This window comes from Callionymus lyra, chromosome 15 (genome assembly GCF_982586985.1).
Source record: "Callionymus lyra chromosome 15, fCalLyr1.hap1.1, whole genome shotgun sequence".
Lineage (NCBI taxonomy): Eukaryota > Metazoa > Chordata > Actinopteri > Syngnathiformes > Callionymidae > Callionymus > Callionymus lyra.
The window spans coordinates 7,645,413-7,663,354 of record NC_141832.1 but is presented as its reverse complement, the minus strand read 5'-3'; the positions used below and the strand labels follow the sequence as shown (position 1 = coordinate 7,663,354).

General features: G+C 47.3%; 1 protein-coding gene and 1 non-coding gene across 2 annotated transcripts in view; one reads left to right on the top strand and one right to left on the bottom strand.

Annotated features, from left to right (window-relative positions):
- The first annotated feature begins 217 nt into the window (after positions 1 to 217).
- On the top strand, positions 218 to 305 carry LOC148064741 (small nucleolar RNA SNORD88). The gene has a single exon (XR_015713485.1). It is a non-coding gene; the product is annotated as a small nucleolar RNA SNORD88 (small nucleolar RNA).
- A 2,349-nt stretch (positions 306 to 2,654) lies between these two features.
- shank1 (SH3 and multiple ankyrin repeat domains 1) overlaps positions 2,655 to 17,942 on the bottom strand; it is a 72,568-nt gene continuing 57,280 nt past the window's right edge. The window contains exons 16-26 of the mRNA XM_087810172.1: positions 16,258 to 16,340; positions 16,021 to 16,145; positions 15,809 to 15,944; positions 15,663 to 15,743; positions 11,747 to 11,773; positions 11,602 to 11,658; positions 10,987 to 11,102; positions 10,706 to 10,829; positions 6,850 to 10,246; positions 5,744 to 6,634; positions 2,655 to 5,550 (exon numbers count right to left, since the gene is read on the bottom strand). Coding sequence (XP_087666298.1) covers positions 5,463 to 5,550; positions 5,744 to 6,634; positions 6,850 to 10,246; positions 10,706 to 10,829; positions 10,987 to 11,102; positions 11,602 to 11,658; positions 11,747 to 11,773; positions 15,663 to 15,743; positions 15,809 to 15,944; positions 16,021 to 16,145; positions 16,258 to 16,340 — 5,125 coding nt within the window. The 3' untranslated portion in view covers positions 2,655 to 5,462. The remainder of the gene's footprint in view (positions 5,551 to 5,743; positions 6,635 to 6,849; positions 10,247 to 10,705; positions 10,830 to 10,986; positions 11,103 to 11,601; positions 11,659 to 11,746; positions 11,774 to 15,662; positions 15,744 to 15,808; positions 15,945 to 16,020; positions 16,146 to 16,257; positions 16,341 to 17,942) is intronic.

Here is a 17,942-nt window from a genome sequence, read left to right as displayed (position 1 = left end):
AGAGAACCGCGTGTATTTTCTTGTATTTTGTATTTTTAAAGTTAGATTTTAAACATTTAAGTTGATGAATGGCGTCTGGCTCGAGGCCTGCTCACACGTGTTCTCGCCCCAGCATGAGTCCATCACTGAAGTCCTCATGATGGCGAAGATCTGATCAAATCTAAATCCATTTAGTCAACTAGATGTATTTATATATGTGTATATAAATATTTCCTTGTATCTCCTCTGATGATCGCACTGGGCTCTGACACCACGTGGAGATAAAGTGCAACTTTGGCCCTGACAAGCTGAAGCCTGAGGAGATCCGTGAAGAAGCAGAAAACTCAACTTAAAAAATGTCACCTCACTAAACTTTGGTGTTTTTTGTTCTTCCAGGACCTTTGACTCGTCTCTTCAGGTGAGATTTTTTTCCTCCATGATCATGGATGTATATGTTTCGTTGATGATCGCACTGGGCTCTGAGATAAGGTGGAGAAAAAGTGCATCTTCAGCCCTGACAAGCTGAAGATCTGAAGAGACTGTTGAGAAGCAGAAAACTAAATGAATACAACATTTCACTTCACTAACCTTTTTTAATTTGTTTTATTTTAGGTGCAGTGTCAGCGTTTCCTCAGGTGAGATTTCTTCCATCCTGTTGTTGGTCGTCTCGGTGATGATCGCACTGGGCTCTGACATTAACGTGGAGAAAAAGTGCATCTTCGGCCGTGACAAGCCGAAGCCTGAAGAGACGTCGAACAACAGTGTTGCTCGTGTGTCGTTTAGAACTTTAAATTAATGGTACGTTTGTTTGATTTCAGGAGGTGGTTTTGAAGCTTCATCTTTCAGCTCCTGTGCTTTTAAATGACTGGTTAAATGTCTTGCTGTTGTGGAGAGTAAGTGGTTATTCAGGCCTTTATTGAGAAATGATTGTCATGTGTTTTAAATAAACTTTGGCACAAATAAAGTCTGGAATGTTTCTCTTTTACTCAAGACGTAATATTTATGAGTATCGTGTACTTTTCAAAGTAATTGTTTTGTATGCATTCAAATCTTGGTTGTTTTACTGTAAATAAAAGATGTCAGTAATTTCTAAAAGCTCCTGTACTTTAATCTAGTCTTAAGTTACAATAAAGTTTAGAAAACTTCATTTCCAATAAAATATGGAGTTAATTATAATTTAGATTTTTTTTCTTTGATCAGTTTATCTTTAGACTTGGATTGTATCTTTATTTCTCGTTTTATTTAGATTTTCTATGAATATTTGCTGTGACTAATTGGAAAAACAATTTCCCGAAGGAGACCTGAGGGATCAATAAAGTTCTATTAACCCATTCAATTTTTATTTTTCATAAAACAAATGCTAAAATTGTCCCTGAGCCCATTTTTTTAGGCTTTGTCTTAAATTTAATCTCGAATGGAAAAGTTACTTGCAGTAAAAAAGCTTGACCTGCTTTGAGGTGTAACTGCTTCAATTCTTACTATATTGCGCTTCAATTTAAATGGTAATATCTGTATTCAACGCAATGTTTATCCAGCAGAGGGCGGCAGTGATCCAACCAGGTTCAAGACGACACACGTGAAGTACTTTAGTTCTCAACGTGAACTAGACGAGCTTGTACAGTGTATAGACGTCTCTGGTAACACGTCTGTGATAACGCACATGATACGTTATCTTCTGAAACAAATGTATAAACGACACTTTTCAAAAACGCACCTGAACGTTGAGTCCGTACGACGTGAACGAGTCACGGTTCCGTCTCGCTTGCCTTCAGATCCAGACATTGGAGCAAACACCTGTAGACTCAGGTGAGGTCATGTGATCAGTGTCACTCACCTGAGCTCGGTGGACGTGACGCTCAAAAAGAAGGATCCCCTCCCACCAAAAGAAAAAAGAATGAAACTTTATTTCTTTATTATAATTCTAACAAGTTATCTCTTAAAACATTTGAAGTTCATATATTTATCTGTGTATATGCATCACATACACCAACAGGATATAATCTGCACGTCTTCGCTCATTGTCTCACTTTTTTTTTTTTGTTAAAACATCTTAAAGGAAAAGTTCCAAAAGCCTTCTGTCCGGGTGAGCCGTCTCACTCCCGTGGGGTGAGCCGTCTCACTCCCGTGGGGTGAGCCGTCTCACTCCCGTGGGGTGAGCCGTCTCACTCCCGTGGGGTGAGCCGTCTCACTCCCGTGGGGTGAGCCGTCTCACTCCCGTGGGGTGAGCCGTCTCACTCCCGTGGGGTGAGCCGTCTCACTCCCGTGGGGTGAGCCGTCTCACTCCCGTGGGGTGAGCCGTCTCACTCCCGTGGGGTGAGCCGTCTCACTCCCGTGGGGTGAGCCGTCTCACTCCCGTGGGGTGAGCCGTCTCACTCCCGTGGGGTGAGCCGTCTCACTCCCGTGGGGTGCAGAGAGCAGATGGTCGCTGGACTACAGACCTGGTCCGGGTTCAGAGTCCCGAGTACGACAACCTTTCATATCCACTTATGAACCTCTAAAACCGACAGGTGAAAACCTCCCACTGACTAACTTGAGGTGAAACTTTCTGAAAAACTTCACACACCTGTGGAAACATGGCGTGATGTTGTGTAAAATGTCGGTTAAATATAAAAATATATTTCACTCGCCTGTGAAAACCTCTTGTACACACTTGTGACAACCTCTCAAACCTGCCAAAGTCACACTTCATTTTCTATGCTGCTTTATCCTTAGGGGGGTTTCAGGGGGGCTGGAGTCTATCCCAGTTTCTTCAGGCGAGAGGCGGGGGACACCCTGGACAGGACACCGGTCTGTCACACACGAAAACAGACAACCATTCACACACACACTCATACCTATCGACAATTTCCCCAAGTCCCCAATCAACCTCTGTTGGTTTTTGGACTGTGGGAGGAAACCGGAGTGCCCGGAGTAAACCCACGCAACACGGGGTGAAAGGTCACAAGTTGCCTCACTCCAGACCGGGAAGCGAACCGACAACCTTCTTGCTGTGAGGCGTCATCATAAATGAAACCATCTCACTCACGCTGTGAAAACCTCTCGCTTAAAGGTGAAAATCTCTCAAATAACCTCAACGTTTTGCAGGAAAAACCCTTTGACTGGATGTTAATTATTTTCCAGAATGTAAAGATATCTGGTAAAAAGATGGACGAATATCTCGCTGATATGACGTGTGGAAACCTCTCGAACACACACTGCTCTACTCACAAGAACCTAAGATTAAATCCACTCACAAACATCTGGCAGACGAGAGCAGACTCTCACTCGCACACAAACGTCTCGCTCGTCCTTCCAAGACGATCCTCTCTGGAAACATCTCTGGAAAAAGAAAACCTCTGAGGAGTCTACGTCCCGGAGAAGGTCTGTGGATCCAGTCCCGGGACTCCATCTGCTCCCTCGCTCCTGCACCCTGAGCGAGTTCCACGGATGAGTTTGCGAAAGACGTTGAGTTTGAGGCGTGGGGTCGGGATGACCCCCCGGACAGACGAGGTCAAACGCAAAGATAAATAAATAAAAGATCTTATTTGGAAGACAAAGATTCTGTAGAACTTTGAGACTTTTTTTCTTCTTTTTTTTCTTCTTCAAACATCTATAACCATCATCATCGTCATCGTCCTTCTGCCGGATTCATCCGAGACCAGAGCCACGCACTTGTGAGGAGGAGAGGAGCCCTTAAATTCCACCTCGACCACGCACCGGACTGGAAGTATTATGGGATGGAAGTGGAGGACGTTGAGCGATGGAGAGAATCTGCTTCTTGTTTTGAGGCCTTTGTACATCAGAGAAATGTGATGATGTCATAGATCAATACGCAAGACGAGGATTACAGTTTAGAACCGAAAACTAATCTATTAAATATACATAAATACTTTATAAAAATACTTTGGAATTTTACCCATTTCATAGTTTTGCATATTTTTAATTCAATATTAAAACACTTTTTCATAAATCCGTTGAAAATATGAATTTGGTTTTGATTCAAAAGGAAAATAAATATTTGATTTAAATGATTATTTTAGAAGAAGTTTCTAATTAATTCTACATGTACAGAAAGTGCATTAATAAAATAAAAATGGGAATAAAAATTAATACAACCATTTCAATTGGAAAAAACAATTTAAATGTACATTCCTACATTTTTTTCCCGTAGAAATGTTATTTAATAATTATATACTCAGTGAAACTATCGTAGGATATTTGGTAAAAACTATTACGATTTTTTCGTATTAATAAATATTTTAAGATTCTTTGTAAATCCGACAATAAATATATTTTTAAAATAAATATGCGTAAATATTAGTTGTTTTTTTTTAAACTTCATATCTGTAATCTTATATTTGGGTTCTGTTTTGGTGGAAGATGCAGGAGTACCTGGAGTAGAGCAGGAAGTCACAGGTGAGAGCAGGAAGTACAACAATGGAGTTAGCAGCAGCAGGAACTGTCGTTGCTCAGAGGAAGCTCGCCGGCGCCGAGTCCGATGTCGTCCTCGCGCGTCTGACTTGAGATTCACAGCGTAAAGGAAAGTAAAAAAAAGAAAAGAAAAGCCGAGCGCGGCCGCGACGTCGTCCAGAACACGCCGCGGCCGCGCTCAGGTTCGAACGCTTGGAAAAGGAAACAACGTGCTTCTCCTCACAGGAAGTTCACGAAACCTCCGGAAGGACGACGCGATGACGAGAGCGACAACAAATCTCTTAATATCAATGTTCCCGTTAAAAAGTGTAAGAAGACTCGGAGTATTAAAAGTGATACAAGTTCATCTCGGGTCTGTCGGGGGTCCGCTCCTGGAGGAGGGGGAGGGGGGTGGGGGTCTGTGGTGGTGGTGGGGGGGTCTGGGCGGGAAGGAGCAAGAGAAATGGCAGGTTGTCCTCTTCCCGTCCCGCGTAGATAAAATCCTGGTCGTGTCTTAAAGGATCCGAAAGTGAAGCGTCTCTATATATATATATATATATATTTATATATATATTGTGTCCCATTGGTGCCGACACAGACACGTGTGTGCATGCTGGCCGCCGGGCACTTTCTCTGCTACAAATTCATGATACAGTGAACAGTCAGTGTGTGTGTTTGTGTGTGTGTGTGTGTCGACAGAAAGGGTTCAGCAGTCGCTCGATTTTTGTGAACTGAAAATGGCACTGAAAAAGGGAAACGAAAAACAGAATGTGATTGAAATCAAAGGTGTTTTTAAGGAAGAGCTTGACGTTCGATGGTGAAGATGTTCTGGTGTTTAGAGACTCGAGCGGCTGCTGGTGCCAAAATGTCGTCTCGTATGTTTTTCGTGTGCTGTGTGATGGAATTTACTGGGAACGCCAGCCGGTGTCTTTATGGATCGTCAGCCCTTTTACCGTTCCTGTGTTTCTGTCTCGGTTCCCTGGACGTGCCTCCTCGTCTACAAATCTGTTCCTCCCGATTGTTGTCAATCCAGCACGATGGCAGCCGTCGTCCTCATCGGCTCAGTCTAGTTTTCTCCCCTTCTTTTCCAGACTTCAGCTCCGACTTCCGTCCTCTCGCCTCCTCTCCGCCTGTCCTTCCCGGGGAGACAGGACGGAAATGGGGAACGGGCTGCTGGAGAGCCTGAGGACGGCAGAAGGAAAGATGTTTGAGGGGACTCCCTTCACGACTCAACTTATATAGTGTTATGTTTATTTTGATTTAAGAGAGTATCTTCGTTTTTTGACATCGCAAATCCTGTCTGTGGCAACAGCATTGTCAACAAAGGGTAAAGACTTGACATGAAAACGGAATCAAAGGAATGTTTAACACCCACCTGTCCATCACAGTCCTCAAGGCCCGTTCGATGTTCATGCGATGGCCCACTCGGGTCACACCCAGATCCAGGTAGTCGTCCTTCGTCAGGGAGGGCAGGTGAGTGCCGTCGATCTCGTTATCCAGGAAACGTTCCCTGTGCTCCCCCAAATTCAGATACGCGAGCCAGTCCGCCACGTCGTACTTGTTCCAGTAGGGCAGGGGTTTGGCTGCGAAGGGCTTGGTGGGGGAGGGCGGCGGTAAATGGGGGTAGCTTAGACAAGTGGGCGGAGGAATCGAGTGCAAGGGCGGCGAAGAAGTCCCGGACAGGAAGTGAGTCGGAGATAGCGATCGGGAAACGACCAGGTTGGAGTTCGGAGGAGGGGGAGCACCGGAGGCGGCGAAAAGAGGGGGCGAGGGTGAGAAGTAAGGATCTCCGAGCGGGTTCCCCGGTGAAGGGGGTGTGATTGAGCCCCGGAGGTCATATAAAGCACTGTAGAGAGGAGATGTAGGGAGGAGAGGGAGGGACGACGGCCGAGGCGGACCCAATATCGGCCTCTCTGATGGAGATATGAGAGGACTGGGGGCCCTCCGGCGCTGGAGCATGTGAGATTCTGCCTTGCGAGACTCACGACTGGGTATGAAGTGAAACTCAAGGGCTTTGGTTCGGTAGACAGGTCTGTGTTTGGGAGAGGTGGGGTAAGGTGCGTACGTCGTCGGCGACAGTGGCGAGTGTGATCTCGGGGGCTGGACGGGAACCGTGGGCTGAGGGGAATGGGATCGTCCCCAACTTGGGTACTGGGAAGCAGGAGTCGGGGACGGGGACAACGACGGCTGTGACAAAGATATTGGAGACGGGGACTGGGATCTCGCCGAAGGGGGGCTCAGAGCTGAGGCGGAGTCTTCTGAGAATCTGTGGATAGAGACGTGTTGAGGAGAACCATAGGTCACATAGTGATCAGTGTACGTTGCAAGAAGACACATTATCCATAACAATGAACAACAGACATTTAAAGGGCACCTGCTCATGTATATCGTATGGGTTCATATAGTTAAGACCATATTACACAACACCATGCAAACAACATTTGTATGGCAACCAACTTAAGGCCAGAGAGACAAGCGTACCTGTTTCGATTCAGGGTTCTCTGGCTGCTCCAACTGTCCTTGGATCTTTGCTGCAATTTGCTGCTCAGCTCGTTGATGATGCTGGGCTTCATACTGGATGAAGGGGGATATATTTTCTTTCCCTCTAATAGAGATCCAAATCGGCCTCCTTCGTTATGCCCCTCGCCCCACATAGGCTTCATTTCGGGAGTGCGTGGGCGATCAAAATAGGGGGAACTGGGCCTTCCCAAGTTCTGCATTTCTCTCCCGTAGACATTCTGGCTACTCTCGTCCTCCGTCACTCCATCTTCCATATCCTCCTCTTCCTGCTGCTCTACCCTACGTCTGTGCGAGTGTAGTGACGGAGGAGCTGTACTGGTCTGTCGGTTCAGATCGCTGGCCCGGCTTCCTTCTCGGAATCGGTTTGTTTTGGGATACGTGGAGGCCGCCGCTGTGGCATTCTGCATCTCAAAGGTTTGTCCATCGAGATAGCTCATGTAAGACTCGAGAAAGTCTCCGCTCCTGTCCGAATCCCCGGTCCCGCCGCCCCCCACCCTCGATCTGTCCAGCCTGTCTCCGCGGACGTTAGCCAAGATGCTGTCCAAATGGTGGTCACTGCTGCTACGACTGTCCAACTCTTCAATCCCAGAGTCCACCACCGTCTCCTGGGACTCTCCTTTTTTTGCAGTGGGTGTCGAACGATGGTGATCGACTCTCTGACTACTTGTAATGGAAGTGGATGAGGTTGAATATGCTGAGTGTGTGCGCTCGTGGTATAACTGAGTGGAGGTGCTTGTTGTGGCGGCAGCAGTGGTGGTTGTAGCAGCACAGCTAGCGGTCGTGGCAATGGACGCGTTGCCCCTGAGAGGAGCGGAAGATGCCGCGGTGGAAGTGAGAGCCGGTGGGTGGCGATACGCAGGAGGATGGTGTGGATGTGTGGGTGAGGAACGGCCAGACATGTGTGTGTTGTTGTAAAGGTGTTGAGGGTGGGACACGGAAAAGGGTTTGTGGTAGGACCCGGGAGGGGGTGGTGGGGAGACAGATGGAGGGGGTGGAGGTCTACCTGATGATGGTTGCAAAGTTGAAGGGGACGGTGGAGGGAGTGGGTTGGGTGACGTTTGCGACGGTGAAGGCGCAGACTGGGTTAGGTTTGCTACCTCACTGTCGTAGGAAGTCAGACTGGAAGCAGTAGAGTCACCTGCTTGTGGTGAATGTAAAGGGGTGTGTGCGGGATAACTAACCCCAAAAGTTTCTTTCTGAATTAGAGGAGGAGGAGGTGGTGGCGGGGGTGGTGGAGGCGGCACTTGCTGCTGGCGAGAGCTCAGAGCACCTACAAGGTTTCTGCGGTGAGAATACCCCATGACTGCCCCGTTCCCTCTATCGAAACTGTTCGCAAACTCTAATGGTGGTGGGAGGGGATCCGCGTAAACAAACTCATCATCAGCATCAACAGACGGGGCGGGTGGAGGAAGAACCATCATTCCAGTGTTCCCCGAGGTTGTAGCTGGCTGCTGGGAACCAGCAGGTGGTGGGGATGGAGGAGTGATTGACATCACATATGAATCCGCTTGATTCTCCATCCTTAAAAAAGATGGTCTCTGAGGTTGCTGGGATACATTAGATGCTTGCTCTACCCCTCTCAGGTAATCTTCCCTTTCTTTATCTCGCTCCCTTTCTCTGGATAGCTCTCGTTCCCTTGATCGTTCCCTCTCTCTCTCCTTTAAAGTTGGCTGATATGGCTGGGACTGGTAATGGTGTGTGTGGACGGTTTTGTCCTCGGAGAAACGCACTCTTAATCCCTCTCTAGCGCCTCCTCCTTCCCGTTCCCTATCTCCTACAGCACCGTCCTCCACCCATACATTCCCCCCACTTCTGAGGATCCTAGGTGAGGGTGGTCGACCCAGGGTGGGGGTTGTGGCCGCCAGAGAAGATGACGTGACAAGGTAGGAAGTGGAGGATTGTGCGGTAGACGACACGGCCTGAGAGATGACAGTAGATGATGGAAACCCACCACTTGACATCTGGCGAGTGAAGTGGTGCTCTGTTCCCCTTCTAAATCTGCTATCATCTCTCAAGGCGCGCTCTCTGGCTGCTAGTGCGAGCCCTAATGGTGATGTTGGATCCAGAGCCTTTCCTGTCAGGGGGTGAATGAAGGTAGTGGCTGAGGAGGGCTGTTGCCTGCCAGCAGCTGTGTACAAGTCGGTTGGAACAGACTTCGGTTGATAGTCCAAAGCAGCTGAAGAGTACTCAGGTAAGCCGAAAGCTGGAGGCATGCTGCGGGTGTGGTGAATAAATGTGTCCCCCGAAAACATGCCCTCATCTATAGACTTCGAGGGGCGTAGCCTTGAACCTTCCCCCTGACCACCAAGCTGCTGCTGTGACATTTGAGTCCTTGATCCGCCGCCATCAGTAACGCCTATGAGGCCCATGTCCTCCTCGGCAGACATGAACATAGAGGCACTCTTTCTACGGGCTTCTATGAATCGTTCCCTGTCCCTGCGGGCTGCCCCAACAATTGCAGCCCCGAATTGACTTGTATAGTCCATGTTTTCCTGCTGCCGCATAGACGGTAAAGATGGAGGAGGTGGGGCAGGTACAGAAGGTGGAGCAGGTGGCTGTGAGGTAGAGGCAGAAGGACCATGGGAGGTCTTCGATTCCTCTGCCTCTCCTGGTGCAGGTACATCTGCCTCCACGCTGCTGCCCTGACTGCTGCGTCCACTGCTGCTCGTTGATGGAGCTTTGACAATAATCGTGGGGATAGGAATGGAGCTTTTCTCTAAAGGAGCTTTGCCTCCAAGAGTTCCCTGACTCAAGCGTAGGTCCTCTACCTTTGATTGCTTCACTAAGGGGCCCTTACCTCTCCGAGCCCCTCCTTTAGGACCTCCTGCTCCGACTGCACTGCGGTCTGCTCGCTGGGGTTGACTCTGGGTGGTCTGCTGCTGCTGTGGCATCACAGTTGCAATGCTGGACGGTGAGACAGCAGAGTTGTATCCTCTCCTTAAACCTGCTGTTTTTGCACCTAAACCAACTCCCATGCCGGCTCCAGCAGGCTCCCCAGGATAGGCAACCTTCCGCGAGGCAGTCCTGACTTGAGCAGTGTGAGCAGCTGCGTGAGAATATGCCGTTTTAAGTTCCGCTGTGCCGGGGCCGGGACTTGCCGCTCTCTCCCGGGCTCCGTGGGCAAAGTGCATTGGCTGCGAGTACGGCTGGTAGTGCGAGGCCGTCGACGTGGACTGGGAGACGGAGGGCTGCTGTGACGACTTGGCTCTCCAACCCAACGGTGGCGCCGAGGAGAACGGAGGTTCTGGAGGAGCCGTGGTGGGAGGAGGGGGGATTTCATCTGGGCCGGGAACGGATAGACTGCGTGCGAACTTCATTGCTGGAGGATGCAGAAACTTCTTTTCCTCCTCGGGCACTCCTGCGATTGACAGAGAGGTGAAAAGAGAAGGTAAACATAAGATAAAAATCTGTTAATAGTCCATGTTGTGAGTTGTCATTGTGAGAGTTTCTGTCTAGATCTGCCTGCCCATCCTGGAGCCAGATACTCGTATTGATCAGTCGCCATAAGTCAGTCTACTAAACAAACTCAAAAAAATACGTAACTTGAATCTTTCCCTTAAAACATAGTCTTACCCTTATTGACCGAGCGTTAGGGGGGTCTGACAAAGACCTCAGAGAGGATCTTAGACTCAAACGAAAAGGTTGTCAGAAAGGTTTGAAGACAAACAGACACCTGGACAACAGGGGTGAACCAGACAACTGCAGAGTTGGCAGAAAAACACTTAAAACTTGGCATGGACACAGACTGCGACCACTGCAGGCCCGCAGACAGACAGACGGGCGGACGGATGGGCGGACAGAGAACAGTTCGCCTCACCGATGGACTTCTGCCGCAGCATACCGTGGTGAGGGGCATGACCCGAGGTGTACTGGCCACGGTCGAAACCGAGACCCAACCCAGACGGCATCACCCCCATCCCGGACTGATCCAGGAAGTTTTGCTGCAATGAAAATTAATCGAGAAACCGAAAAAAAACCTATGTATTAGAATCAAAATTTGAATTCAGCTCATTGTACATGTCATTGAACTGGAGCGGCGAGCGACATCATCATCATCATCTCGCGCTCGATCACGTGACTCCATCCATCAACATTCACCTCATTGCCATAGAAGCTGCGTCCTCGGTCTCTCTTCGGCCCCGGTCCCCGTGTCCCCGGCGCCTCGTTGGTGCTGATTGTCTGCTGAGCCGCTGCAAGAATTTCATCTAGTTTATCTGAGAGGAAGAGGAGGAAGAGAAGGGGGACGAGACAGGGGGGAGGAAGGGGGGAGGAAGGAGGAGGAGAGGTGCACACAACAACAATGAAACATAAAAAGGAACAGCAATAAAAATGAAGGAAACTCTGGCTTCGTTAATGGACGACATTTCAGACATTGTTCTGGTGTTTTTTACTATATATTCTTTTGTAATTTAGATAATGAAAAAATATAATCAATATTAATTTATTGATTACATTTCTACAATACATTATATGTGATACTGTATTATATTATTATGTATGTATGTGTAAAATTATTTAGAAAACAAATGATTGCTATTAAAAAAATAAGAAAACGACTTGAATATTTACCAAAAAAGATTAAGCTTATATTATTATTAATTATAATTTATTGTTTTTATTGTGATTGTGTGTCAGTCTGTGGTCGGGCTAACGAAGCCGTCGTTGGGGACCAGACGAGATGCAGAAGGTGGACGAGGCGACATCGTTCCTTACTCAGAGCCATCTGATAGACTGTCCTCTTCTTCTCGGAAACTTGGGAGGATTCGAATTCTGAAAGAGTCGTGTCCGGTTAATCGACCGAGGGGGGGAAAAAAAAAACAACCTTCTGGAAACGTGAGGGGGTGTCACGAGGGCTCACCTGATTTTTTTTTCCAGGGTGTAGCAGCTGGAAGGAGGACAAAAGGAGACTTAAGTTTTTTGGCAGAAGCAACAGTGTGATCGCGTCGTAACGCGGAATACTAATGGCTCTCCCTGGAGCTCCACCATCTGAGTCATCCCGCCCGTCTTTTCTTTTTTCCATCCCACCCACGCGCCCCCGGACCCACTTATGTTACCGTCAATATGTTAAGAGGGTGTCGGCTGTCAGGCCTGAAGGGGGCGCTCACCTCGCTCCACTGTTCCGGCGTCCCGTCGGCAGGGGATGAGAGAAGACAGAGAAGACAAGAGTGGTCAGAACGGGTGGACGGCGGCGGCGGAGGAGACAAGAGAAGGAAGGTGACTTTTTTAGTGGAGGCATCCATTGCTGTGAGTGAGCGTGAGGACGGAGGAGGGAAAGGATCGACTGTCGAAGCCGCCGTATATTTCCTACTTTATTGGACGTGATTAAACTTTACTACCCGGCGCTCTCGCTCTCGAGCGTGACGAGGAACCTCGAGTCGTCAACCGGAGCCGTAGAACCAGTAGAAACCAGACCATCTACATGGACTCTGACTCCGCCTCCTTCACTTCTCACGTACCATCCGTGGAACATTTTTCTCTGATTGATCTACAGCCACGGACACGTCCCAGATCCACCAGAGGTCTCCACCTGCCTGGGTGAAGGTGTTGTTGGTAGTGATGGGCCGACGAAGCTTCATGAAGCGTCGTCATTTTCAGAGCAGATGTTACTCACTGCAGCACAATCTTTGGCTTTCGCGCAACAACATTAATGCAACCTCACATTATTTATGAGCCCAGAGCGCCACCTACAGGGCTCTGAACACAATGACACTGTTTCACGAAGCTTCGTCACCAGTTTTTAGCTCCGGGCAGATTTTGATTTTAACTTCTGCTAAACATGTGTGAGACGTGGGGGGTCTGTCGTGCCCCGAAAAAAGAGCTGAGCCACAAGACTATCAAGTGGATTTCTACTCTCACCAGGATTCAGCTCCTCCTGCAGGAGTTCGAGTACATCAGGGGGTCTTGTTCATGAGTGAGGGAAGGACAGAGATAGTCGTGACGTGGTGGAAAAAAATCTCGTCCTGATCTCAAGAGGGGTTCAACTGGGAGGAGGCCCCAGGGCAGACCCAGGACAAGGATGAGTTAAGAGCTGAAGTCTGGACCTTTACCTGAGCCGCTGCCTCACAGAGCAACATATGGTATTCACTCACTTGACAGTTTTGGAAAACAAACTTAACCCCAAAACTTTTCCTTTCTTAACTACTGTCAGAAAGGCCTCGTCGTCCTTGCTGCGCCGCCCCTCGACTTCAACCCGGGGGCGCCGCTCGCGTGGCAGAGGTGACTCGGGTTAATGTGCGTCACAGTCAAATGAATTCTAATGTATTTAAACAAGCATCTGGCCCGGGTCGGCCTTCAGACTCTCCTTCACGCAGGAAGTCCAGATGCTAACGTGACTCCAGCTTTTTCTCAAAGTACGAGACTGAGAGAGACTTTATGAGAATGAATCAGCCGTTACATTATGACCACCTGGCATTATGACCTTGAACGTTTTCGAAAAAAAAATCTCCAAAGGGTAATCACTGTGTTCGCACCTGAATTATTTAAATATTTGAACACAGAAATAAAACACTTTGTTTACCGCTCAAAGACTACAGTACTGTGACAAACTGTCAATCAAACCCAACAGATATTTGACCCGCCCCCTCCCTCCAAGTTACAGATAAGTTGTAAAAGTGACAAGAGTCAAGAGTCTGCTGGAGTTTCTCTTTCTTTGTGAACACTGAACTCGTGATTACGTTTTTCTGAACAAATTCCTCGTGTCGAGGCTTCGATCCAAGAGGGACGTTACAGACGAGCAGTATTTGGAGGGATTTGGATGTTTTTAAGTGTCTTTTTGGACGAACTATCACTTCAAGTACGTGCGCTGAAAAACAAAATGATACCAAACTGCGATAAGGAAACTTTCAAAAGACATGAATGTGAGAAAAAAACCTGTTGGTACATAAATAAGGAAGAAGATATAGTTTATATTTTTTCGATGTCCGTCTAATGAAAAGTATGAAACTACGTGAACAACTTTTGAACAACAAATAACTGTCACTTTGCCAAAGTCCAACACATTTTCAAAAATATTCCCTTCCATCGATTATATCTTGGCTCGATTAGTAATGCCTCCGACAAATAGTTATTCCTCATTTTATTAACGTTGTATTTGGGAAAAAACTTAGTTTTTTTCAAGTTGTAACGTCTTCATTTGTTGCTAAGTTGTGCAAGATTCTTAAACATTTGATTTATTGCGGTACGAACGTCTATATGTTTCTTATCTCGTAGCACAAAGCTATTAAAGACAAGTCGACACACATTCATTTTGAACATCAGACCATTATTTCATCTCTACGATTCCCTTCAGAACGCGATCTTGTCGTTTCCCGACTCTTCTCTGGACCACGTCAACCACGTCACGACCCACGTGCTCGACGTGGACACGTTTGATTCTCGTCACCCGGACAGCGTTACCTTCACGCCGCAGCGTCACCGCGTTCAGGCTACAAGAGTCCAGGTGGTCTGCAGTGAGGGGGGGGGGCTGCTCATGCTTGGTAAGGTGAGGTCACACCACAGAGGGGGGGGAGGCAGTTGAGGGGGCGGGGGGCAGTGGGGGTCAGGTGTTAGGTTTGCACTGAGGAGAACCCACCCCCCACCCCGCCCAACAGACGCCTCTCAACTGAGCATGCTCCAGACACGCAGCAGCAAACTATCAAACAGACGCCGACAGGAAGGAGAAACTTTTTGGCCGAAAATTCTAATCAGCGATCGGGGGCGGTGACCCTCCTGCTCTCTCTCCTCCCACCGTGGTGCCTCGAAATAGAGACGGCGAAGACTGTCGTTTCCATAGAAACTGATCGGAATACCATTTCAATAATTACTCATCTCTAAGTTTAGTTTTCTTGGTAACAAACCAACAAAGTCTTAAAAGGAGAAATCCTTGAAAAAAAAAAACCGCGTGGCTGAACCAGCAGGGGGCGACTGTGAGGGAGCCGAGTCCCGACTTCACCCTCGAGCTCCGGCTGAGGGTCAGTGAAATAACACCAGTCGAGTCTCTCACTGATGACAGAGCTGGACGATCACCTATCATTGGATTAAATTAACATTAATATAATACAAAAATATCATTTAACTTTACCTTTATATATTTGTTATGCAAATAAAAAAATATTGCATAATTATTACATTAAAAAAAAGCGACATTATATTCAATATATTGTGTAATACACAATTCACAGTGTTGAGTTTTTTTTCTCTCTCATTTTAAACGGGTTGCATCAAAGAATAATGTTTGTTATTATAAATATATGACATAAACAGTGGCTCCTGGGCGCATGTACTCAACTGGTTCTGAAAGAACTAACAATAATTCTTGTCCCTCGTAGTTCCAGAACCATTTTCACGAGAATTTCTTCATAAATACCATCAAATCTAACAAACTAATAATGGTATGTATCGTCTCTTAAAACAATCATCTAGATTACAGTGGATTTTAAATACTTCAAAATGGAACCGAATCTATCTTATGTGCTGCAGTTCACAGTCGAAGCTGTAGGGGGGTGGGCCAGGCAGGGAGGTCAGAGGGCAGAGAGGCGGGCAGTGAGAGGGGTCACAAGGTGGATGGTGACACTTTGAGCTGGGTGGGGTTACCTGCAGTGGGGGTGCTGGAAGTGACAGTGTGGAACCTCTGAAAGAACAGTGAAATGCATTTAGACATCTCCTCTTCCTCCTCCTCCTCCTCCTCTTCCTCAGTCCGTCAACCTCGACACACTTTCACTCCTACGAGTTCGAACCCTATCCTGCGTCTCCTCGGCTTCCCCCGCGCACTCCTGGCTCCGCCCCCCCTGGCTTACCCATCTCCTCCAGCTCCGACGTCATGGACTTGGACCTCAGGGCGATGGCCGGCGTGCTCAGCCTCTTGCTCTGCTGCGGGACTGAAGCCGACACGAGCGTTAAGACTCACAGCACGAGGTTCAAATGAAGAAAAAAGGAGTCTTACTTTTCTTCCTGGAACCCTCCTCCATGTCGGGGTTGCGGGTCACCATGACGACCTTGACCATGAGGCTGTTGCCGCCCTGCCGGATCATGTTGACCACCTGCCGGTGACCCACCTTCACCACGTTCTGACCGTTGACCTGAAGACAAACATTATGACCGCCTGGTTTCTTATTGGGGGTGGGGGTGTCGGGGGGGGGGGGTTTCGTCATTCACCTCGATCAAGAAGTCTCCCATCCTGAGTCCGGCTCTCCACGCCACACCGCCCTCGTCCACCGACTCCAGGTACTGCAGGGCGGGGAAGGCCGGGGTCGGAGTGAACTCCTCGATTGGGGTTTGAGCTGTAAACCACAGGATTATGTCGGTTAAAACTGACCCGAAATAAACAAATACTACTAAACAGATACTACTACTCGCAACCTGTTTTTTTTTAAACCCCAAAACCTTCCTTACCTTTGGCTCCTCTCAGCACGAAGCCAAAACCCTCGCTGTCTTTCTTCTGCAACAGCACCGACTTCTCCTTGATGATGTAGTCACTGCAGGGACGGACAGCAGTGAGACGACGACATGGAAGAGGCTAACAAGAGTAGTAAATGACACAATATATTGCAGTATTTTTTTTGACGATACTACATCAATATTCAACGGCACTGTATCCGTTGATTTATTCTGTGACTTTCAAATCAAATTTGTGCTGGATGGCAGCAGTTAGAACGTCCAACGCAGTTTCGGGAACACTTGAATCCATTGAGATTGTAGTGATGACTGAGGACGAGAGGATACAGTGGAATACAGCAGCTTTTAAAGATGATGTATGGACATATTTTGCTTTGAAAACAAATGAAAGCAGTTACGACTTCGTCAAGAGTCATGTGGTCTGTAAATTCTGCAACACCAGAGTCAAGAAGTGGACAATACTACACATATATCCTTGTTACTACACTATCACAACACCAGAGTCAAGTACTGGACAATACTACACATACATCCTTGTTACTACATTATCACAACACCAGAGTCAAGTACTCGACAATACTACACAAATATACTTGTTACTACACTATCACAACACCAGAGTCAAGTACTGGACAAGACTACACATATATACTTCTTACTACAGTATCACAACACCAGAGTCAAGTACTCGACAATACTACACATATATACTTCTTACTACAGTATCACAACACCAGAGTCAAGTACTCGACAATACTACACATATATACTTCTTACTACAGTATCACAACACCAGAGTCAAGTACTCGACAATACTACACATATAAAGTTGTTACTACACTATCACAAAACCAGAGTCAAGTACTCGACAATACTACACATATATACTTCTTACTACACTATCACAACACCAGAGTCAAGTACTGGACAAGACTACACATATATATTTCTTACTACAGTATTACTATATATCGCAATGTATCCCATTGTTGTTCCAGTAACGTACATCTATCTATAGCAAAAATATACATCACAAAAAGTTGGAAAAATGTGAGAAGCACAAAGACCAGTCAGATGGAAGGAGAGGAAGGAAAAGTTGGTGCGTCTTGTGTTTCATCAACTCGTACGTCACAAAAGTGTATGTTGGACCGACAAACGACAAACTGTTCTGAATCATCCTGTTGTGTAACTGGACGTCGAAAATGCAAGATAAACATCAGATCTTTGAATTCAGCGATGAGTCACTCTGTAAATTCATGCACGCGTTCAAACGAATGAATCTTCTCTCCAACCAGGAACCTTGGTAACGCCGGGATGCTATATAAAGTAGAAAAAAGCTTGTTGCCTCAGTAACGGCAAAGAAAAATGGACCGAAAACCAACCAATCTTTCGTCTCTCGCACAAAGTTTGGACTCTTGAATTAAACATATGGAAGGTTTGGCAACTTTATTTTGAGGAGACGCCAAAGAAACGCCGATGGTTCTGCAACTCGTCTGTACTTCGATGCGGGTTCGATGCGGTGAAGTCAGACGTCACTGGCTGAGGTCACGAAAACCCCTCGAACATTTTGCCATTTTTCTCGTCGTGTCGTCTTCATTCATTCGCTTCCAAAAAAGCATCTCTGGAGCGTCAGCTGTAACATAGTGGAGCCTCATGCTGACAATCCCATCCTGCGCCACCCG